Source organism: Poeciliopsis prolifica, unplaced genomic scaffold, assembly GCF_027474105.1.
Source record: "Poeciliopsis prolifica strain line A6 unplaced genomic scaffold, Auburn_PproV2 SCAFFOLD012, whole genome shotgun sequence".
Classification (NCBI taxonomy): domain Eukaryota; kingdom Metazoa; phylum Chordata; class Actinopteri; order Cyprinodontiformes; family Poeciliidae; genus Poeciliopsis; species Poeciliopsis prolifica.
Genome location: NW_026562387.1, coordinates 3,149,747 through 3,172,545, shown reverse-complemented (window position 1 = coordinate 3,172,545; position 22,799 = coordinate 3,149,747). Strand labels below are relative to the sequence as shown.

At 39.3% G+C, this 22,799-nt stretch overlaps 2 protein-coding genes and 1 non-coding gene across 6 annotated transcripts; 2 read left to right on the top strand and 1 right to left on the bottom strand.

Moving 5' to 3' along the window:
* Positions 1-1,279: 1,279 nt before the first annotated feature.
* Positions 1,280-8,882, bottom strand: LOC129364861 (cyclic AMP-responsive element-binding protein 1-like). 3 transcript variants are annotated; one of them, XM_055037784.1, is made up of 7 exons: positions 8,799-8,882; positions 6,549-6,627; positions 6,290-6,460; positions 5,937-6,077; positions 4,388-4,468; positions 2,356-2,506; positions 1,280-2,017 (listed from the first exon to the last, which is right to left on the bottom strand). In XM_055037784.1, exons 2-7 carry the CDS (start codon positions 6,610-6,612, stop codon positions 1,873-1,875), a joined length of 753 nt encoding a protein of 250 aa, XP_054893759.1. In that variant the 5' UTR covers positions 6,613-6,627; positions 8,799-8,882; the 3' UTR covers positions 1,280-1,872. The 3 variants fall into 3 exon arrangements, with proteins under 3 accessions (XP_054893759.1, XP_054893758.1, XP_054893756.1); XM_055037783.1 differs by lacking the exon at positions 8,799-8,882 and adding an exon at positions 7,478-7,619; XM_055037781.1 differs by lacking the exon at positions 8,799-8,882 and adding an exon at positions 7,510-7,619.
* Positions 8,183-19,440, top strand: cul2 (cullin 2). Of its 2 annotated transcripts, none has more exons than XM_055037780.1 (21): positions 8,183-8,296; positions 9,264-9,402; positions 9,700-9,802; positions 9,925-10,019; positions 12,372-12,477; positions 12,622-12,704; positions 12,991-13,087; positions 14,335-14,445; positions 15,268-15,430; positions 15,546-15,670; positions 15,812-15,919; positions 16,043-16,102; positions 16,201-16,329; positions 16,442-16,528; positions 16,689-16,841; positions 16,936-17,013; positions 17,097-17,163; positions 17,762-17,964; positions 18,102-18,203; positions 18,288-18,404; positions 18,595-19,440. In XM_055037780.1, the coding sequence occupies exons 2-21, from the start codon at positions 9,284-9,286 to the stop codon at positions 18,724-18,726; spliced, it is 2,238 nt and encodes a 745-aa protein (XP_054893755.1). In that variant the 5' UTR covers positions 8,183-8,296; positions 9,264-9,283; the 3' UTR covers positions 18,727-19,440. The 2 variants fall into 2 exon arrangements, with proteins under 2 accessions (XP_054893755.1, XP_054893754.1); XM_055037779.1 differs by having other exon boundaries at positions 15,510-15,670.
* An 844-nt stretch (positions 19,441-20,284) lies between these two features.
* trnaw-cca (transfer RNA tryptophan (anticodon CCA)) lies at positions 20,285-20,356 on the top strand. Its single transcript has one exon. It is a non-coding gene; the product is annotated as a tRNA-Trp (tRNA).
* Positions 20,357-22,799: the final 2,443 nt, after the last annotated feature.

Genomic DNA, 22,799 nt, shown 5'->3' with positions numbered 1-22,799 from the left:
CAGTAAAACGTTTTGTGTGTCTGTGAAGTTGTGTGTGTGTGTTAATTGACTTCTGTAGAACAACCATTTCAACATATTTTATCGATGCTGTCATGTTTGACAATATGCGTGATTGAATCCAGGTCGAAACCTAAAATCAGACATACGTCTTGCTCCGGAACTGGGAAATTGGCAACGGTGAGTTTCCCAGTGTGGTTTTGTTCCAGTCAAACCAGAGAATGGCTGGGTTTTGTTTGAAGCATTCACAGGAATGCAGTTTCACAGCAGATCATCTTCTGCACTGTGTTTCAGATCTCCTGCAGTACAAAATGAATCAAAGTCCTAATCTGTGTTTATTCTGTCAGTAATTCTTCCATAACTGCAATCTACATTTGGCGAAATTCCACACTTGTCCACACTTAGGTGTTTAGATTAATGTGGATTCCCTGGGAGATGGTATATCTTGTGTCTGTTCTCTTCAAATATCAATTCTCAGTTGGGTGAGTTTTATGGAAAACTTACTCATCCTCTCTCACTGTGTACCGCATATCAAAACACTAGAATGTGTTTTTTTAAAGCCTGTCAGCCGAAAAATGTGACAAAACGTCTCAGAGTGTTAGAAAAAATGAAGGACAAAACATCTGAGTAGTCACACAAGGTTGAATATGAAGACGGTAAAAGCTCTCTGAAACACTTGCTGATGTATGAGTCAGAATTAAAGTCTAAAAGTTTGATAGCCTTGGGGAAAAAATACATCACTTTTTTAGTAAAGAAAAGAAATCATAGCAGAGGATGACAGCATTGAGCTGTTATCTTTCTTTTTAATGCTTGTTCCTAAAGGTTCTGGGAACTACTCTGGAACATGTGAAGATTCATATATTAATAAAAGTTGTTTTCATTTTTTAACTGAATTATTATGGTGTAGCCCTTCTTCTGCATTGAATAAAACTCCTTAAATTTTCAGATCTTTATCACCACGTTAAACTCTCTTAAAATCTCTCAACTTTTCCAAATGTGATCCTAAAAACTGAATACTTACAGTACGTTGCATCCGCGTTGGCACAATATCGAGATGAAATAACTATTTGGGCAAAATCGGTGTAAAAGTCTGGGATCTTTTAATATGGTGAAACTAAACCCATCAAACAGCATTTGCAGAGAATAAAAACTCTTAACAAAATAAATAAAACACAAAATCCAGCAGGCAAGACGGGTTTAAACAGCATTGTTAATATTAACAAAACAAATGAGGAATTGTATTAACAAAAAATAAATCTAACATAAATCTATTGAGCCAAAAAAAAAAAAAAAAAATCCTGCCCAAAAATAAATAAGCAATGATATTTGTCTTCAGATATGTAATCACATATATGAACTTTGGGACCTTACAGGCTGCTTTTCAGTTAAAATATGAAGTATCCTGCAACTATAATTCTTTCAGGATTTTTTTTTTTTAAGAGAGTAATAATAGTAAATTTAGTTTTTTGGAATACATTCTCAAGTTTTTCCTTCTCACAACATCAGCTGGCGATGCAAAACAGTAGCGAGCTAATCATGCGGAATACAGAATGCGACACAAATAAAATGAGATAGTGGCACGAATAAAGGCAGTGACTTCTGCTATTTTCACTCAACCTCACCCATATGTGTCCAGTGAACACCGGCACGCACTCGCAAACCTTCCCTCCTAATACTCGCTCTTGTTTGTCCTCCTGGTGTTGGATAATTGCGACCCTTGAAATCCTGACATCATTGTGTGAACACAGAAAATTAACGACGAGGAGTGCTTTGTGTCAGCGCGTTTGTTATTCCAGACTCCATTCAAAAAACACGCCACTGAAACAGACAAAAGTCCACAGAATCCCACGCTGCCGATGTCCTCTGCGACGGCAGTCACTCCACTTTGTGTCCGTAGATGTCTTTCAGGGCTCTGAGCTCCTCTATGAGAGTCTTGTTTTGCTGCTCCAGCACGGCCACTCGGTTTTCAAGGCACGAGACGTACTCCTTCTTCTTTCGCCGACACTCTCGCGCAGCTTCCCTGGAAGCGACAGCAGCAACGATTAGAGGCCTGGACATCTTTGGCCCCTCTCCCAGATTAAACAGAGAGCGTATTGGGGCCATAAATTATGAAAGCTTCTTTGTAATGTTTAGGTCACGACCGCCACGATGACGCTAGAGTAGAACTACACTTTGGTTGGATGGATTTTCTGTGCGTAGTGAGATGAGTACAAAGCACGATTGAAACAATACAAAGCCTCAACAAAATAGCATTTTGTGGCTGGAGGACCACAACAGTCATTCTTTCCTTCAAAATACGTCACAGAAAAGCTAACAGAAAGATGACCTGACAAGGGAGAATGATTGGTCCCTCTCTACCTGTTTTTCATTAGGCGGAGCTCCCTCTTCTGCAAGGAGTCCTCTAAAGGCTTCTGAGGGCCGTAACTCCCAAACCCGGAATTGGTCTTCAACTGCTTAGAGGTGGGGTTGCGCAGCTGGCAGTTGGTAAAGTCGCCAGAAGCCACAGAACCTGGGAAGAGGCAAAAAGAAATACAGTACGTCAAACTACAAGATTGATCTATAGGCCGTACTGGATACTGGTTACTCAGTAACTAACGAGTTAAAAATGATGGGACATAAAATAATGTGTTACAGTCTGAAAGACAACAAGTCAAATGTTAGCAAATCAGTAAAAACAATTATATAAAAAAAGAAATCCCCAAAAACAGCTTTTATGTTTGAACAGAAAAAAAATTATTCCAACCATTTGCCAACGACTGGAAATAATGGGTGTTTCCAATAATAATGTTTGCTGTGTATGAGTTTAAACTGCGGCACTTTTCATGTCAACGCCGACTATCGTCACCAGCTGCGCTTCCATTGCAAATGTGCTCAAATCTCTGTTCATGTAAAAAAAAAAAAAAAATGGAATTTTGCAATTGTGGGGTTTCCATTAAACAAGAAATCAAATCATCCTTGAATAAGTCATTAAAAATCAAGGCAGCGACAGATGCAGACAGTTGCATGAGATACATTCAGAATTCAGGATGCATGGAGGAGAATTCAGCCCAGGCTACAAATGTAGCCAACGTGTGAGGTAGCCATATGTAGCCAGGGAGCAGCTACATATTTTTGTCAGCGATTCAACACGTTCGAATGACGCACAACTTTTTATGAACTGTGTGCTGGTGGAGCCAGCTGCACATTGCCCAAAATAAAAAAATAAAAAATTAATTTTAAAAAATGAATCATGCTCCCACTTCCTGTTGTCTTCATGGCTTTCACCAGTAGTGACATCCGGCTGTTGGTTATGTGACTCCTGTCGCAGTTTTGCGAAATAAATAATAATATTTAAAGGTAACAGATAATGTAAGTCACAGCGGAGTTTAAACTGGCCTAATATGGTGCATCTTTCTTACAACAGTTAATCAATCAGAGTCCACCACAAAGCCCCACCCCCCTCAAGATTCAGGGAAACAGCAATAAGTGGCACCAGAAAACAACCCTGGTTCCTGTAAAAGGTTCCTGAAAACAAATTGAAACTTTAAGTCTTTTCTATGATCATTTTCCAGACTTTGCATGGGAAAATATTTATCTTTTTTTATTTTCAAATTGTTTTGGTTCAGGAAGTTTGATTCCCATTTCTCCTTTCGTCCAAAACAACCAGCTACAAACAGGAACATAACCATTTAGTTTGGATTAACTCAGTGACTGAGCCTGTTCCAAGCAAATCATATGTATAAGTGCATTTTCAACAAATCGAAGATAGCAAAGTCGACAACATCGAAAATGAATTAAGTGAAAAGACATTGCTTATCTATCATTCTGTCAAAAGAACTCTTCCCTCATGTCATAACTCTCTGCTGACTAATTCAGTCATATGTGGAGCTTGCAAAAAATGAGCCACATCTAATCGCAGAGAGTCCTGCGACTGACGTCAGGGTACATCTTATTTGCTGTTTCACATTTACACGTTGCTGCTGGGGGTCTGTTCCAGGAAAAGCAGTGACGTAAGCCACTGCTGCTATGCAAGTGAGTAAGTGGGTGAGTGGGCAGTGCATAGCACTGAAGCATTTCACAGATGATGAGCGAGAGAAACGCAGAGTGAAGAGCACAGAGAAAACGTCGAGCTTTTCCAAAAGCGTTTATCAAAGTAGGCTTGTTGGATTTTAGCATCCCAGTGAAATACTTTATATTACTTTTTTCAAGCGAGTAAACTAAATTTTATTTGCTGAAGTCAAAAAGACTACATTTCCCAAGGAAAATCCAACTTTTTTTAAAAGAAAACATTCTTTTTTCCATTCCAAAGCTCTCCACCTCATTCCAAATGCAACTAGTTTGAGTTAAACATATAGCTGCTCAAAAATTCATGAAGCAATACTTCACGTTAGTTACAATGTAAAACATATACCTGCTTCTGTCTCATCTCCAGTCACAGCCATGCTGTATCCGATCCCGCGTTCCCAAGAAGAGACCGTCTTCTTCTCCAGCACTGAAATGTCACCACAAGCAACAGTGAGACTATGTATGCAGTTTACAATTAGAGGCACTGACATCACTATGACATCACTGGTCTCTTGATGTCAACAGTATGGTTTGTTCTCCTCCCCTCCTCCCCAGCTGCCCGACGCAGCGCTATGACTCAGGGACTCTGCTGTTTGCATTTCCTCAGCTTGAGCTTCTGAATGATCCTGCTCTTTGAACGCCGGCTGTGACTAGTTTAGCTCAGTGCGAGCAATTGAGACAGGTGGCCTTCCTGGTGGATTGGGCAAAATGTTAAATCAACTCTTGACCCATCATTTGGTATTATCTTAAATAATAATAATAATAACAAAAAAAAATCAATAGAAAAATGCGCTTCCAATCATAAATGAGGCAAAAAAACTAAATTATTTTAATCTGTAAATGAAAACAGCACTCTGCCCATCATAGTTTTTTTTAGTATGCTCATAAATAAATCAAACAGACATGCTTACTGTAAAACTTAAATAATAAGTTTTAGAGTAAATAGTGGCGCTCATAATACCAGAACATACTCTTTATGGTTAATACTAAAGGAAAAGCCTCCCTCTACAGGTAGTGCAGAGGAACAGACAGGACAATGTGTGATGGAGGAAATTGTTCATTGACCTGGAAGGGTACCTGCAAGTTTCAAGTTTCAGCAATTCCAAAATAGACCAAAAAAAAAAAAAAATACATATTAGAATAGTTGGGGGAAGTGGCTGCATAACAATTAAGCATATGTCAAAATCTGTGAACACGACTTTGTGTCCGTGATAGAGGTAAAAACATACCCTGGTATGTTAGCAGCTACACTGCCGATAACTTTTGACAGGCGACTCAGACTTTTGCCTGAGTAAAAGGCAAAAAAATAACTAGATTAAATAGTCTTGGCTGCCACGACAAGATTTAAGATCTGCGATTAAAATCAACTGTACAATCCACGGACATTTTTCATATTAATTTAAGATATTTTAAAGACTTAGTTTTAGACACACAAATTTAAGACTTTTTCTTTGGCCAAAAACTTTTTTTTTTTTTTTTGCACGTCACAATTTTTCCAGAAGTTTTAAACTACAATGATCTTTTGGATTTTGGACACCTTGACGAATTTGGTTTTCCATGTGTCTACTACCAAATATCCCTCCTCCTTACAGCACCGCCATCCTCAACGACTCTCTGCAGATACTTGGATGATTTGAGTTCCGACGTCATTTAATAAATCATTTATTGTCACTTGCCGCACTGTCTTTTTAATGAAGATGAGGATGGTGTGGGTCACTGCAAAGGGTGGAATCTCAGGATCATCAAACTTCCTATTTTCACCTCTACACAACTGTGGGCATCTATTCATCAATAACTGAAAGGAAAAAGGCACGAATGCCTTTCAGAGAGAGGAGGGATGGAAAAGGGGAAGGAAGAATGGGAGGAAAGAAGGAAGTAACGAAGGAAGGAGTTACCTTGTGCCATAACAAAACTGTTTGGTCCTTGCAGTGAATCCATGTCCTCTGCTGCTGGCTGCTCATTGGTTCTGCTTACAGGAACAGATGCCAGGGTTAGAGTACTGTCTTGCTTTTCTTGCTTTACCTGGGCAGGAACGCCTTGACAACAACAAAACAAATAAATGCTTTAAAGACAAGACGGTTGTATTTGAGATTATTGCAACCAGTTTCATCAGTTGGTGATTTAGTTTGAAATGTATGAAATATTATACAGCTGTTACAAGACACAACTTCGACACAACGTCCCTTGCGTAGACCTTAGAGATTTTGGAACATTATGTGCAATAGTCTAGATGAAGATTGGGTGTTACCTGACAGTGAGTACATCCAACGCTGCTGCATACAGTTATACATCTCCTCATAAAGCGGAAACGCAGTGGCAGGAGGAGGCTGCGGCATCTGGGCGCAGCCCATGGAAGAGGACGGCAGGTTTGGCATTGGGTTAAGAACGTAACCGACAGGAGGTGCCTGAAAAAGCCCAGCTGGAACAAGCAGAACGGGATAAGGCTCAGATATATTACATATCATAATATAACAACTGCTTGTGATCGTGCTTTCAGACATGCTTACTGTGCTGGTTTTCCATAGTTCGCTGGAAAACCTGATCATTTCCCTCTGACTTAATTTGGTACATTGTGACTGACTAAGCCTGCAAGGGAAACCCAGTGGTACAGAATGGTAAACAGTTGGTCTTTGTTTCATGTCTTTATGCAGGATATCGTTTTAAAACTCTACAACACACACCTATTAATGTCTACATTTCTGGAGCCATTTTTTCCAATGGAAAAATCTCCAAATTTTACCCAATTAAACATTTTCCCTCCCTGGAATCACATGATTTGTTGGCGTTATAAGGTATCAGGTATGAATGGGGAGGGGGTGAGTTGAGTTATTTTGGTTATGCAGTTGCATAAGCTGTACAATAATTTGATACATTGCATCAGAGAGTCATATCTTCAGTGCTGTATTATGAAAACAAATATTGACAAAAAATCTGAAGGGTGCGCTCACTTTTGTGTTTGATGCCAATCAATCCAATAACCCATGACTAATGAAATGCTTGCTCACCTATTTGCACAACCATTTGTTTAATCAATGGCAAATGTTTGCCAAGTGGTTTTCGGTTGTTATCAAGTTGTTATTTGTCGGCGATGAATTTACAACTGAACACTTCTGCCATTTAAAATCAAAGCAATTCATCAGAAAGAGGAACCTGGCTTAGACTAAACAGAAGTGCGGTTATTACAACGAAAGGCTTATTTGGGGACACAAATGTCTTAAGTGTCACCCTCTGGTGGCTTTGGTAAGATGTAAAGAGCCTTCAGGGGAAACCTGGCTATAAAAATATGATGCACTTCTTGAAAAATTTGGTCAGGATAGCACAAAGCTAACAGATGTCTCTGCCTGGGGCGCCACGTTTTTGTCAACACCAGCAAGCTAAAGTTTAAAGTTACATTGTGAACTTCATAGCAAAGAGCTAATGCACTAACATTGCTTACTTTTAATAACAACAGTGAAAGGCGTGACTCACGATTAAGACTGCTTAATTTCGCCGGAGCGCGGCCTCGGTTGAAGTTTTATTATTATTTATTTATTTTTATTTTTTTTATCACTCTGTTTTCGCAAAATGTATTTGGTGCTTTATTCTGTTGCCAAGTAACTGTTTGACCGTTTTCTTGTTTTGGTTTTGTTCGTTCCACATTCAAAGCCCCTTGAGCGAGAAGCACAAGGTTAACGACATGTTGTCTATTTGTACTGTGAAATGAAAAACAACAATAATGACAATGATAATAATAATAATAAGAATAAACAAGAACATGATTTAATTGATAATAGAATATTGAAAGCAAAAGCAATTTTTATTTTACAAATTATTATTATTATTATTAGTATTATTATTATTATTATTATTATTATTATTATTATTATTATTATTATTATTATTATTATTATTATTATACTGAAAATAAAAGTTTTATGAAACGCCTCCAAAGAGGCTCCCGTAGTTTTGGGCGATACCATTAAAAGCGAGGGTGTTTTTAATATTTGGGACTGACTCGGTCAGTCTATACTATAGTTTATGATATAGTATAAGCAACTGAAAAACTGTTCCTAGGTCTAAGTACAATTTGTAAACAAACTCGCGCGTTGAAAATCAGAAAGTAGCATTTTGAATGCATTTACTTATTTCTTTACAGCGCATTCCCGACTCGCCAAAATGGTTTGATCCTGGAGGTACCAGGGAAGACTTGTAAAGCGAAATCAAGTCCGTGACAGCGGAGAAAGCTGACTTTTATAAAAGTAACTGGTGTACAGAGGTTGGTAGCACTTTCACGGCTTTTCTTGACCTGAGCGTGCTGTTATGTGTGACTGTGGCGACATGTTTTGCTGAGCTGTCAGAACGACTGTGCTGAAACTACTAAGATGACAATTTGATAGTGATAGCCAAGCTACCGTTAGCTAGCTACTAGCCGGCTAGTAGCTAGCTGTTCCCTAGAAATTGAATGGCACTGAACAGGAAGAAGAAGTAGCATGTTAGCGAGAGGCTAGTTAGCCTTGTAGCTCGCCAGCCTATTTTGGGATTGTCATTCCGCTAGCCAGCAACCTTTACTTCGCTACGTTTATAGTAAAGGTAAGAGGGGTGCTTGTCAAGCGACAGTGACGTGTTTTTATCCGAGACGAGTAATTGTACACAATAAGTAACCAGAACCAAAAGCTGTCATGACGCTGCAGTGTTATTTTTGTCTTTAAATGAACTGTTACAGTAACACGGGGCCTCCGTTTTGGTACACGATGTAATGTGAGTTTTCTGGGACACACCTGAGTGTTCATTGTGTTCTTGGGGGGCGTTGTTGCTGTGGTAATCTTCAGTACTTCACGGTGATGAATGTGCAGATGCATTCGGTAACCCGGAGCTTCCATAATGACGATTTGAATAGAGCTTTTGAGGCAAACTTAGATCTTCTTACACTGATTTAGTTTCAATATTAGTTTTGTTTTGTGTAGTTTTCCAGCCCCATTCTCAGTCTTAAACGTGCATTTGGTGTCTTACTACAATGCATTTAATGTCAATTTTACCGTCATAATCGACTTTTGTTTCCTTGCCACTGTTTATTATTTCAACATTCTAACTTGGCAGTCTTAAGCATTCTAATTGGACTTATAATGGTCCTCTAAATTAAAAGATGAATTGCAAGGTCAAGGTTAGAGCATCGTTTTTGGTTCCCACCACCACAAATGCATTTTCATTTCATATCTATAATAATTTTATTTGATTTTTTTTAGGGTGAAATAGAAGCTGTACCATGTCTTTGAAGCCGCGGGTGGTGGATTTCGACGAGACATGGAACAAGCTACTAACTACAATCAAGGCTGTTGTGATGCTCGACTACGTGGAAAGAGCCACGTGGAATGATAGATTCTCGTATCCTACATCGCAGTGTTTCATAATGCAACTTGAAGGTTAACAAAGTGGCTGAGTATAAATTTAATCGGCTGCATTTTATTCATATATAGTTTGAAAAACTTCAGCAGTTGTTGTGGATCAGACAAATAAGATCATGTGACGCTTTTGCGTTGGACATTTTTGTTTAAATACGGCATTCGAGGTCATCTCATGCTGACCATTGCCGACTTAGTAACAAAACTATATAACATAATTGCCGTAAATAATGTTACTTGTGCAACTAATGATGTGTTCATCCTGAACTCCCAACTCCAGCGATATTTATGCCTTGTGCGTTGCTTACCCAGAGCCTTTGGGTGAAAGATTATACACAGAGACCAAGGTTTTTCTCGAGAACCATGTCAGGCAGTTGTACAAGGTAAGAACTCGCCAAACCCTCCGCTGCCGACCTGTTCATCTACTGTTGTGCTCCTCCTGCTCTTAACACCATCTGTACTTATTTGTGTGTTTTTTTGTTGTTGTTGTTTTTTTTTTTTTTAGAAAGTCCTGGATTCAGAGGAAAAGGTTTTAGTTATGTACCACAGGTACTGGGAAGAGTACAGCAAAGGAGCTGACTACATGGACTGCTTGTACAGGTGAGACGCTGCTGTTTACAGAATTTACCATTCCTGTTTATTTTTAAAGAAAAATGTGTGATGTTGCATTGTGGTCAGGATTCGCTAATTGTAAATTTGTAGCTTTAACTTACTGATACCAATTCCTGCTCTTAGTGATTTGTCTACTAAGAAACTTTAAGAAGATGTAAAAGCTGCACTTAAAATATTATTTCTATCCTTCTGTGCAGTGAGAGTGAGCTCTAATTAATCATTTATATCAAGAGCGGGGTAGTCTCTGTAAAACAGTGCTTTCTGTTATTTTGCAACTAAGACAAAATGATCCCTTCGTCAACATTGAGAACATTGAGTTGTTTTAGCATCTTGTTGGTGATTGGTTGTATTGGTGTCCTCCCCAAAAGCAGCAGTGTCCAAAACCTTTGCATTGTGGGCCAAAGACACCAAGTTGAAAGGGGGAACCTTGATTTTTTTTTTTTTTTTAGATTAAATAATCAAAACAGATTTTATTTTTGAAGAATTTCTTTAATCTGCTTCGAAATGATTAATTATGTAATATGAAATAAAGTAGAAATGAACAAATAATCTCAAATGTTTGCCTGTATAGAAGAAAGGCTTCCAGTTTCCTAACTTTTTGGATTGGTTGATTTCTAGAAAACATTTTAGCCTCTATTTCGCCAAATTCAAGGAATATGTTTATTTTCCCATTTTAAAAAAAGCACTGGATGTTTGTGGGATTTCAAAATGAAAGCAAAACAAACTTGACATTTTTGGGCAATGTCCAAATGATCTACCTGACAACAGTTTACCTGTCATTGAAAGTCATCTAGAAAAACAAAACATCCTTCTGTATCAGCTGCATTTGCCACAGAGCCAATATTTTATTCATTTATTTATTTTATTTACAATTTTTTGAGCTGAACTCAGGAACCATGCAAAAATGATTTCCAGGACCAGAAATGTCTCCTGTGGTCACACTTTGGTCACCCCTACTGTAGAGGATGAAACTCTTCACTCCAACTCTGAAATTTCCCAGAAGTCTGCCAATATTTCCAAATCTAGCAATTTTAGCTGCCTTACTGATATAGAAAGTGAGACTTTGAGCTATTTCCTTTAAGTAGCAAGTTTCACATTGAAGGTGACTGTTGTTTCTGCAACGTCCAAACACGATGTGTTCATTTACTGGAAAAGACCTGAGTGTTTTGAGTTCCCCACTCCTGTTAGTATCACTTTTTCATCATAAACAGAGTCAGCTTATCACTTTTTTGTCCTTAATCATTTACAGACTTAATTTAGTCCTTTTTTTCCCTTCAGATTTATTTTTATTTTTTTTCACAGAAATACACCTGCTTAGGTGCATTTTTGAACCAGCACAGATTTTCGTCTCAACTGTCTCTTTTCACAAGCAACAGTAATTCTGCCATTATGGTTTTTATTTCTTAGTTATTTTTTTGTCATTGCCTTGAAAACGACCCGTCTCAGTCGCCAGCAGACGCATTAAGTGTCCCGATTTCAGTCGGCGTTTCTTTTTAAAGAACTTTCAAGTCTATTTTTATTTGTGTTTCTTCACAAGAGTGACTGTCCATCTAAATGCCTGTTATTTATAGTGTCACTTAAAGCACAGGAAGTGGCTCTCTGTGTGGGGATCAGTTTGTATTTTAAAAAATATATATTTTTGTGTGCTATTTTTTTTCTGACATCCTGGTAAATGTCTTTGATATTTAACACATCTGAATAAATGTAATGCAACTTACAGTGGCCATATTCAGCCAATGGGGATCAGCTGAATGGCTGGGGACAGTAAATTTGAAAATCAGATCAAATATGGTTACCGTGTGCTGTTTAGAGTTAATAATTACACATTTCAAGTAAGAGACGTCCATTTCATATGGGAATGTTTTTCAAGACTAATATTTGTGTTTGTGCAGCATGAATACCATACCATCCAGTCGCCTAAAAAAATAAAAAAAATAAAATCATAATCTTTGTTATTATTACAAATGTGCAACAATATATCACAATAAAACAACACTTTTGCCAACTTTGTTGTATTTAGCGACTTTTCAGACAAAAACAAAATCGGAATTGGCAACAGCGATGATCGGTTAGAAAACTGCAATCCTGTTTAGAAACTTAATGCTTGTCCATGTCAAACAGCAGAATCTAACCTAAACCTTTCAGAGCTTGTTATACCTTGAAACCAGTAACCCTGGCTGGTCTCTTGAGTTTACCAGAATCTGTTGGAAAGCAGCTACCAAAACAAGACTTTTATTTCTGCTTTTCACTGGGGGGATAAAACCCAAACTAAATCATGCAACCACTGATGAAATTAGTTGACCAAGTCCATCATTTCACGCCTGTCCCTGTGCCTTCCAGGTATCTGAACACACAATTTATCAAGAAGAACAAGCTAACAGAAGCAGACCTACAGTACGGCTATGGGGGAGTGGACATGAATGAGCCGCTGATGGAAATCGGAGAGGTACTCACCCATTCTTCCACATGTAGCTTATTTGTTTTTTGGTCTTTTTTTGTGTCTCTCACTTGATTGAGATCACATGAAATTATTTGTTATTTCTATCGTGAGACAATAACGCAGTGACAAAATGCTGTCTTGTTATTGCAGCTGGCTCTAGATATGTGGAAGAAGCTGATGATTGAACCCCTGCAGGCCGTCCTCATCCGGATGTTGTTGAATGAAATAAAGAAGTGAGTGTTCTTTCAAAAAAATGAATATGTTTTGAGTTCTATAAAGTACAACTGCTGTGATGATAGTAGATTCTGCATGGAACTGTAAAAAGCTATGTGTTTCGAGTGCCTTTCAGCGACTGTTGTGCCAAAAGAAAAAAAAAAAAAAGTCCATAAAAAACATGTCTGCTCATGTTTGCAACACTTTCACACTAGTTGTATCAACAAATCATTCCCTCAACACTTCCTTCCCCCATCTGGAAACACGCATCATTATCAAGTCTGTTCAACCTGTGCTGTCTTGCAGTGATCGCTGCGGTGAAAACCCCAACCAGAAGGTAATCCACGGGGTCATCAACTCTTTTGTTCATGTTGAACAGTACAAGAAGAAGTTTCCGCTAAAGGTGAGCAGACAAGAAAACACCTGTTCTCCCATTCAAGCTTTTTGTTGTTCTTGTTGTTTTTATTCTTTATATGTATATGGTGCCATTAAAAGACACAAGGGTCAAAATCCAGAGCTAAAAATGCGTAGTCTGCTAAATTGCTTGCACAGCGGCAAAAACAACCACTGAACATGCCAAAATTTTACTGCTAGGTTTGGCTGTGAACACAGAATTCACACCAGATGTTGGTAACAATCCAAGAAATATATACGTAATCCAGAACTGGAACTATTCCATAAAATACATCCAGATTTAAGCTTCCAGTTTCATTCCTGTACTTGGGATAACCATTTTGCTAAAATATTCGCCCTTCTTTTATCTCCAGATTTCTTATCTCGTCATCCTTTTGTTAATTATTTGACGCTTCCTGGTAGCATATCTGGAAAGATGGAATCAAATCATGCTGCCCCACACCCAAAAAACTCACTTTTTGTGTTGTATTTTCTTAATTTATTCACCTAACATGGTGTTGAGTTGTGCTCCCACCTTGACCAGAAGATTTGGGTTTTTTTCAGTATTTTATTTATCATATTTTCTGGACAATAAATCGCACCAGAATGTAAGTTGCAAAAGTCAAAAAATGTGTCATGAACACATTTTTGTTCATAAAAAAATGAACAAAAAATAAAGAAAAAAAAGCATACATAAGATGCTACTGAGTACAAGTCACTGGACCAAATTATAAAAATAAGTGTGACTTTTAGACAGTTGACATTCAACAAACTTTGGAAATCTGTTGGAAATTCTGAAAATAAGATTCCACTTATTTTTCAGAAGTTTTCACAGGACCAGACAAATTCTGAAAAAAGTGCAACTTATAGACCGGATAATACAGCACTTGTTCAAATGTTCTTCAGCCTACTTTAAACAAGCTTTCCCATGGTTTTTCTTCAGCAGTGGAGTCTTGTGTGGTATGTATTTACGGATCATTATGTGGATCACTTGTTTCCATGTAACCTGAAATATTCCTTATGTTCTGCACTTTATCATACATATTCTCAATTGTTGGACAGATTTACTTCATTTCTGTTTATGTGTAAATTACTGAAATTTTATGTCAGTCATTCAAAGTTTATCAACTGAGGAAAGACATTCACATATATCTTTGACTGTACTTGTTTCCCCCACTGTAGGATTGTGTTAATGACTACAAAAGAATATGTTTCTCAGTTGTTTTTTTTTTTATTTTTTTTATTTCTGTGTTGCAGTTTTATCAAGAAATCTTTGAAGGGCCTTTTCTGATAAAAACAGGAGAGTATTACAAACAGGAAGCCTCCAATCTTCTCCAGGAATCCAACTGCTCACAGTATATGGAGAAGGTAAGTCGCGGGGGAGGCGTTCATTGGTCGAGTTTGAGTTCACACAATTTCTTAATGTTCAACCAGGCGGTTCGTAATCTTGAGTATTAGCTCAAACATTAATCCACTCTCACAGATCTGATATTGTGTTGACCTCTGGCTTTAATTTTGTTCCCTTGATCTTCAGTCCCATTTCTTAACAAGGTGATCCTGTTAGTGGATGACAGTAGGAGCCGTAACTAACGAGTATTGTAGTGATCGATCACTCTGACATTTCATGGGCTAGGAAAAGCTTGCGCATTCTGCAAATTTTTTTCATTTAATCAGCATTTTTATAGAATATTAAAAATACATTAAAAGAATGAGCAGCACAGAAAAACATTCTATTGACTAAAATATAACAACATAGCATTACTTTCCTGAATTTTAACCATGTGAAGCTTAAATGATGGGTAAAACATATACAAAGGTGTCTTTATCTTAAATGCAAAATGTGTTTATATTTTGTACATTTACTTCTCTTGATACGTTGCTCTTTCAGCAATTGGCCTTTATTGAGTTTGTATACTCCAGTCAACGATTAATTGATTACTAAATTAGTTGACAATTACTTCAATAGTTGATTAATCACAATACAATTAATCATTTCAGCCTTCCTGTCCGATCAGCCATTGGGGAGTAAAGCTAACATTTCATACAGTGACTTCCTGTCTGGGCAAGCTCAGTGTTGTTGACTCCTTTAAAACAACTTCCTGCTATGAGAAGAAAAACTCACCTTTCTCTATATTTTGTGGCATGATGGGAAAACCTTTTGCGTGTCTCTGCGTCGCTCTCGTCTCATAGGTACTGGGCCGATTGAAAGACGAAGAAGTCCGATGTCGGAAGTACCTGCACCCCAGCTCCTACGCCAAAGTCATTCATGAATGCCAGCAGAGGATGGTGGCTGATCACCTGCAGTTCCTACACGGGGAGTGCCAGAACATCATCAGGCAAGAGAAGAGAGACGGTCAGTAAGCTTTGTGCTTCTTTTTTTTTGTTTTGTTTTGTTTTGATGTCCTGACGCCGTCCGCACGCCGCATCCTCAGCTAACAGCGACCGGCGAAATGGTTTGTTCCATTCAGACATGGCCAACATGTACACCCTGTTGCGGGCCGTGTCAAACGGGTTGCCTCACATGATCCAGGAGCTGCAGGTCCACATCCACAACGAGGGCATCAGAGGCACCAGTAATCTCTCTCAGGAAAATGTTAGTACCGCTCCCACACGTTATGTTTTTTGTTGGTTTTTTTTTTCCATCAGACTTTCAAAGTGCCTTGCAAAAATTTGTTTTGTGTTTTTGATTTTTAGCCTTTTTAACAGGAACTGTTTCTGCTCTGTCTCCCTTTAGATGCCGACCCTTTTCGTGGAGTCCGTGCTTGAGGTTCACAGTAAATTCGTTCAGCTCATTAACACAGTCCTCAATGGAGATCAACACTTTATGAGTGCACTTGATAAGGTACAAACCACAAATAGCTGTTGCCTCATTGCAGAGTGGGTTTTTTTTTGTAGTTTTTTTGCCTTGATTATAATTTCCTTTCTACCAATTTAGTCTCTCTTGCCGTCTCTCTCTCTCTTGTAGGCTCTGACGTCTGTGGTGAACTTTAGGGAGCCGAAGTCCATCTGCAAAGCCCCAGAACTTGTGAGTACACACACACACACACACAGGAACTTTCACGTCGAGTTGTACGCGCAGAGCCTTGACCGAGTCACCCCCTTCCTGCTGCTATCTCTGTCCAGCTGGCAAAATACTGCGACAATCTGCTGAAGAAATCTGCAAAGGGGATGACGGAAAACGAGGTGGAGGACAAGCTGACCAGTTTCATCACAGTGTTCAAGTACATAGACGACAAAGACATCTTTCAAAAGGTACAGGAAGATTTTTGTTTTACAGTATACCCAAATGTGACTCAGTTTGAAGCTTTAAATTGGTCTAAAACTCATCACATCTGTTTTTTTTTTCTTTCTTTTTTTTTTTTAGTTTTATGCCAGAATGTTAGCAAAGCGATTAATACACGGTTTATCATTGTCAATGGATTCAGAAGAAGCTATGATCAACAAACTAAAGGTAAATAAACAGCAGAAACCTTTTTATTATTTTTCTTCACAAGAGACTCTTGTGTAACATGTCAATAGAGGTCACTCTATTATGTGTATTACTTTATTGTAATGACCTATTACGTCAATAGTTGATTAATCACAATGTCCTCTTTCCATCCACTTTGCAGCAGGCTTGTGGCTACGAGTTCACCAGCAAACTTCACAGAATGTACACGGACATGAGCGTGAGCGCCGACCTCAACAACAAGTTCAACAATTTTATCAAGACGCAGGAGACGGTGGTGGACCTGGGGATCAGTTTCCAGATCTACGTATTACAGGTCTGCTGTGAGGAAGCCAAGAACAGCCGGTTGAAAAGATGCCAGAAATACTAGTTCGCCTGACACTTATGGCATATCGTCCGCTTTTTTACAGGCTGGCGCTTGGCCTCTCACACACGTCCCCTCGTCGACGTTCGCCATCCCTCAAGAACTAGAGAAGAGCGTTCAGATGGTGAGTGGAGCTGCTAAGATTTGCTCTTGCGCCAAAAGAAGCGCCTTCTGATCATCTCTGCCCGTTTTCGCCCTGTTTTGCAGTTTGAATTGTTCTATAATCAGCACTTCAGTGGGAGGAAGTTGACTTGGCTGCACTATCTCTGCACAGGTAACACAAAACGATGGCACATTTAGTCAAACGATTCAGCATGTTCTGGTTAAACTCAGAGGAAAAGACATTATAAATTATGTTCAGTCCTTTTTAAAGCTCTTGTCGCAGAATGTCTACACATCTTTAAACTAAGGCCTTAAATTCATTTTTAAAAAGTAAGCTAGTCTTTGAGACGTCAATCACAAGTTTTAAACTTTGCCTTGCCTGGATTATTTAATCTCATACATTCAATGTATATATATATTTTTCTCGTGGGACTTTGTTGTCAGGTAAAAGTTTGAGTCGCACTCAAGACAGTTGAAGCTACTTCTAACTTTGCTAACTTGCTAGCAAGCTCTTTTTGCATTTATGATGGGCAAGTGCAAATTTCTCACTGGTTGGCTAGATAAAGTTTGCACATTTCTGTGGCGATAAATATCATTCATAACAGTCTCTAAAAGTATTACATTTAATTTGGTTAGCCCTGCAGAAACTCTTTGCAGCTTTAGCCGAACACTTCACAGTCATCTTGTGCAAACATAATTGGACTCTATTTAAAGGTAATGTGACAAGAGTTTCTGAACTTTGACGTTATGCTTGTTGCTCCTTCTCGCAGGCGAAGTAAAAATGAACTACCTGTCCAAACCCTATGTTGCCATGGTAACCACATACCAGATGGCTGTGCTTCTGGCCTTCAACAACAGCCAGACGGTAACGTACAAGGAGCTGCAGGACGGCACCCAGATGAACGAGAAGGAGCTCCAGAAGACCATCAAGTCCCTGATGGATGTCAAGATGCTAAACCACGACTCGCAGAAGGTCGAACGCGAAACGATTGTTTGGCTAAAGTTGCTTTTTACTAGCAACTTTAGCTAGTAGATTAAAACTAGCGGTGAGGTACAGTCAGGTTTTGGTTTCAGACGATGAAAGTTGTGTACGTTTTCCCCTCGGCACAGGAGGAGATCGAAACAGAGTCGACGTTTTCACTAAATATGAGTTTCACCAGTAAACGAACAAAGTTCAAGATCACGACGTCGATGCAGAAAGACACGCCGCAGGTAAGGGTAGTTTCTGGCCGCCGGCCTGCCGAGAAATGGTCCGAGCGATAACCAACCGAACCGCCGCGTGTCTGTGACCTTCAGGAGATGGAGCAGACGAGGAGCGCCGTCGACGAGGACCGCAAAATGTATTTACAAGCTGCTATAGTGCGGATCATGAAGGCGCGGAAGGTCCTCCGACACAACGCCCTCATCCAGGAGGTGAGTGGGTGGATAGGGTCAAGACCTTTTCAATTCGAACCGATAGGATTTATGGATATTAGCAGGGATAAAGGTTGAACGTATGTGCCACAAAACAAAACAACAACAGTCTAAAAATCACCCAGTGCCTTGTGGTTTTAAAAAAAAAAATGTATTCAACTGTTTTTTTTGTTTTTCTAAACGTGTTCAGGTAATCAATCAGTCCAAAGCCAGGTTCAATCCCAGTATCAGCATGATCAAGAAGTGCATCGAGGTGCTCATCGACAAGCAGTACATCGAGCGGAGCCAGACGTCGGCCGACGAGTACAGCTACGTCGCATAGGCCCCATGAGCCGACCACGAAGGGAGCATCTCCACACAGAGACTCGCCTATGAGACAGGTTTCAAATTATGAACAAAGCCCACAACAACAGACTCATTCATCTTTTAGAATTTTGAACTGCAGGCTGTCTGCGACGATCAAAAGCAGGACTTTGTGCCTCCATCTACGGAAAAATGGAAAAAAAACCCCAAAAAAATAAAAAAATAAAAATAAAAAAAAAGACTGATGACATCATGTCAGCGCCAGACAGCCGGCTCGCACCACCACTCTGATAGGCCCCTCTCCTCCCTCTCCCCCCCCCCCCCCCGCCCATTCGAACCTCTCCCACTTTCTGGTTTTTAAACTGTTTACAGCATCACCAGTGCCACGCACCTGTGCGTCCAACGTCAAAAAGAACATGCCTCTCTCGCTGTTGGAAAAGAAAGATGAGACGAGCCTATTTGTTGAAAAAGTACAGAGGGGGACGGAGGGGGTGGAGAGACATATTGATGGCTACATATTAAACATGCTTTCTTTTCTCACGTTTGCAGTTGTGTGTGTTTTTTTTTTTCCTCTTTCTTTCTTTGTTAAATGTACTGAACTTAGGGAAAAAAATATTGTAATAAAACTGGTATACTGACTATTGTTATCTTTCACATGTTAAGAGAAATGAGTGACAAACATGAACTTGCTGCTTGTCAAATAAACAAATAAATAAAAAACACTGAAAGCTTTCATGTAAATACTTGTGATATGTCCATTAGAGAATTCTCGCAGAACGTGGTTGACAAGTCTTTACTGCTGTGCTAAAATTAAATTCTTTTTTAGTTTTTGTGAGAATGTAGAGTTTTTCCATCCTTTTGCTATTGGCTGGTGTGTATCTGATTTACTTTTAACTTTTTGATGAGCTTCTTTCCCTTTTCATTCTGAGTCATAAAAGGCTCTATTTGGTATACTGCCCTCTACTGGACAGCTAATGTAGGTTTTAATTTCTTCCTGCCAGTTCACCCTTACACCTATATAGTAAAAAAACCCCAACAAATTAAACTCAAAGTTCGAGTGTAATTAGTTTTTAAACAACTATTTTTATGTTGTAAAGTATTTACCGTAATAATTTGTAATTTGTATCAATGTTAAAATAATTTAAAATAAATTAAGAACTTACATTTTAAAGTGACAGAAAAACTGTTTTAATTCATGTTTGTCATTCATATATGAAATCACATCAACCCGAGTGGATTTGAAATACTCTTTGACAAGTACATTAGTATAAACATATTTTTACGCACTTTACGTCCGCGCCTCATTGTGATTGGCGCATTTATTTGTTTCGTGGTCTCGCGCTGAGTGCGCGTGAGCGTGAGAAAACGAGGCAGCTGTCCTTGGTGCTGACGTCAGCTTAAAGAGACATAAAATATCAAGTCCCCTGTTCAGGACTCATTTGCTTCGGAAATTGTTCGTCTTTTAAGGAGATGTCACGGCTAGCGCTCACGGTATGTATCTAATTTCCAAAGAAACGGACATTGCAACGGCCTGTACTCTGGCTGTATGAGCCTCTTTGAGGCGTACAGACAATAACGGCCTCGTGGCGCAACGGTAGCGCGTCTGACTCCAGATCAGAAGGTTGCGTGTTCAAATCACGTCGGGGTCAAAGCTTTTCTCCTCTCGAAACAGGAGGCCACAGTGAAATTCATACGTTAATGGATGATGTCATTATAAAATATGCATGGTCAGATGCTACAACTTGCTTGGATGCTTGTTTTTCCATCCACATGCTCCTCGAGTTGATAATTAGCAGCAACCAGGCCCTTTGGAGGACACACTAATCACGTGAAGAAGGTGGAACAAGACCCAAATTTTGTGGTTGTTTCATAGCAAACCGTGAAATACGCCTTCAACACACCGTAAATGTCTGTTTATTCCAGATTAACTGTGTGCAACGGCCTCTGGTTGCATTTGTTAACCCATAAAAGCTGGGGGCCGAAACAGTGACATCGACTCTCAATGTTCAACATGCGCCCCAAAAACCACAAACAAGGCAGTTAAGGATTTTTATTTATTTTTTATTTTTTCCAAAAACTACTGAAACATGGCAAGAAGACCAGGCAGAAGGAAATGCATTCATCAGCTTCTCCTAGTCATAATTGCAATTTGTAAATAAGAGCAAACCTCATGTATCAACATTAAGATTTTGTCAAAACTGTAAACTGGTAAACAAAATAAGACATGTCACAATTAAAAGCAGCAGCCAAAATTACTCCTTTGTTTTTGGGCTTGACGTGCTCCCGCCTCATTGCACGTTGAACGTTTTGGTGTCTCACTCAAGATTGTGGATTAACGTTGCCTTGAGCTAATGATTTTTGTTTTTGTTTTTTTTTTTTCATACAGCTCGTAGTGGAGCTGCTGTGCAAGCCTCAGCATGCGTCAGGGCCTTCATTAAAGCAATGTCAGACATTGTCGAGTGTGTGTGGTTTTACCTCGATCCTTCAGGTTTTAAATCGTACAATCAAGCGAGGCACCTGGCCAACACGACATTCCCTCTGAATGTTCTTGTACAGACTCAGCTGCTTCGTTCTGATGAGCAACTGCATCAAGATGAGGAGGGGAAAAAGAACAAAACAAACACTCAAGCAGTTGTTTTAGCCTTGATTCGAATAAACTCATCAGTGCTTTGGCTGTTTTGCAGTTTTCTGGAAGTTTGCTCCGGATTTGTGGTGCTTCACAAGACTCCAGCCCTGCCCCGAAGTCCAGGAGCAACCGAACTTTGTTGCTCTTCCGTATTTTCTTGCCAGATCCCATTTATGTGCGTGTTTGAGTTCACTCAAAGAAGACCGCCTTCCATCAAATGAGCCACAAGGACTTCTCAAACACTCAAAGTTATTGTCAGTACCTCGGTTGCCTTCGGTAGAAAGCTCTACTCGAATCCGCAGGGGGAACGTCAAGGAACTGTTGCCATTTTGTTAGTGAGTCGGTATCAAAGCGGTCTTTGTAAGTACTGACACCTCATAGTGTGATGTAACCATGTCATGACATTAGGACGAACTCTGAACGCCCGTTCTTCAGACCGTGTTCCAGCACGCAGGGTAAACACCTCCATGGCAGTCAGAACGCACACAGAGACAGGCAGTCGGTGTTTACGTCAACTCCCTTGTGTTGCCAGTCTGCTTTCCATGCAGGGCATGTCTGGAAATGCATAAACGACGAAGGTGTGTTTCCCACACTTTCAGTAACCAGTGGAGGTGGGGGGTTTATAGAGCAGGGCTCTATGACTACCAATCTTCAATTCTCTGTCAAATACCTTTTTTTTGTTGCTAGTTTCACTTATTCCCAAAGGTAGACTTCTTCATTCGGAGGGCCTAAGGCAAAACACCGGCATCGTTTCAGTCCTTATTTCTCTGAAAACAAGTTTGTCGGTACAGTTTTCACTTTAATAAAATATTGCTACTTTTTTTGCTGTCAAAGTCCTAAAATCTTGGGTGGCTGTTTAAAAAAAAATCAAGAACTGAGTTTGTAAATCATCATGTGGCCAGCAAACCTTGGTACAAAACAATGGTTGCTTGTTTTCATCATTTAGCGCTGATTACTGTGATTAAATAAACTTCAATTGAAAATGACATTAAGATTTTTTTTTTGCAGAAATGTGTGCCATTACATAAACTGTAAAATTATAACTACGTGATATTCATTCTCTACTCATGGTTAAAAAAAGGTGCACATATTCAAATTTGTGTTTTCACATTTAATATTTTTCTCTCAGCCACCACTAGGTGGCGATAGCTACATAAAAGTGAAAGCAGGTGCGTCGTTGCTGCACGTCATCGGCAAGATCCAGGAAAAAATAACGTGTGGAAACAGTTCAGCTCAGCTTCTCGTGCATTTCCTATCAAATTTAAAAGCTTCACAGAACTCACAGCATTTGCAAACGAGCAGACCACAGAACACATTTCCCTCCAGAGTCAGGTGTATCACCGGACATACAGCTGAGGCAGAATATGTTAGATTACGCCTCTGCAGGCCGAACCCTGGCCCCTACAAACAGAAGAAATAAGGAAGTCATAGAGCATGGTCTGAAGTTATTATTGCAATAAACAGAG

Coding starts and splice junctions, on each gene's coding strand:
- cul2 (XM_055037779.1), top strand. CDS start 9,284: ATGTCTTTGAAGCCGCGGGTGGTGGATTTCGACGAGACATGGAACAAG. Junction 15,431..15,509: donor CAGGCAAGAGAAGAGAGACG/GTCAGTAAGCTT, acceptor CCGCATCCTCAG/CTAACAGCGACCGGCGAAAT. Junction 15,920..16,042: donor TTATGAGTGCACTTGATAAG/GTACAAACCACA, acceptor TCTCTCTTGTAG/GCTCTGACGTCTGTGGTGAA.
- LOC129364861 (XM_055037784.1), bottom strand. CDS start 6,612: ATGTACCAAATTAAGTCAGAGGGAAATGATCAGGTTTTCCAGCGAACT. Junction 6,078..6,289: donor TTGGATGTACTCACTGTCAG/GTAACACCCAAT, acceptor GTTGTTGTCAAG/GCGTTCCTGCCCAGGTAAAG. Junction 2,507..4,387: donor TGGAGATGAGACAGAAGCAG/GTATATGTTTTA, acceptor GCCTCTTCCCAG/GTTCTGTGGCTTCTGGCGAC.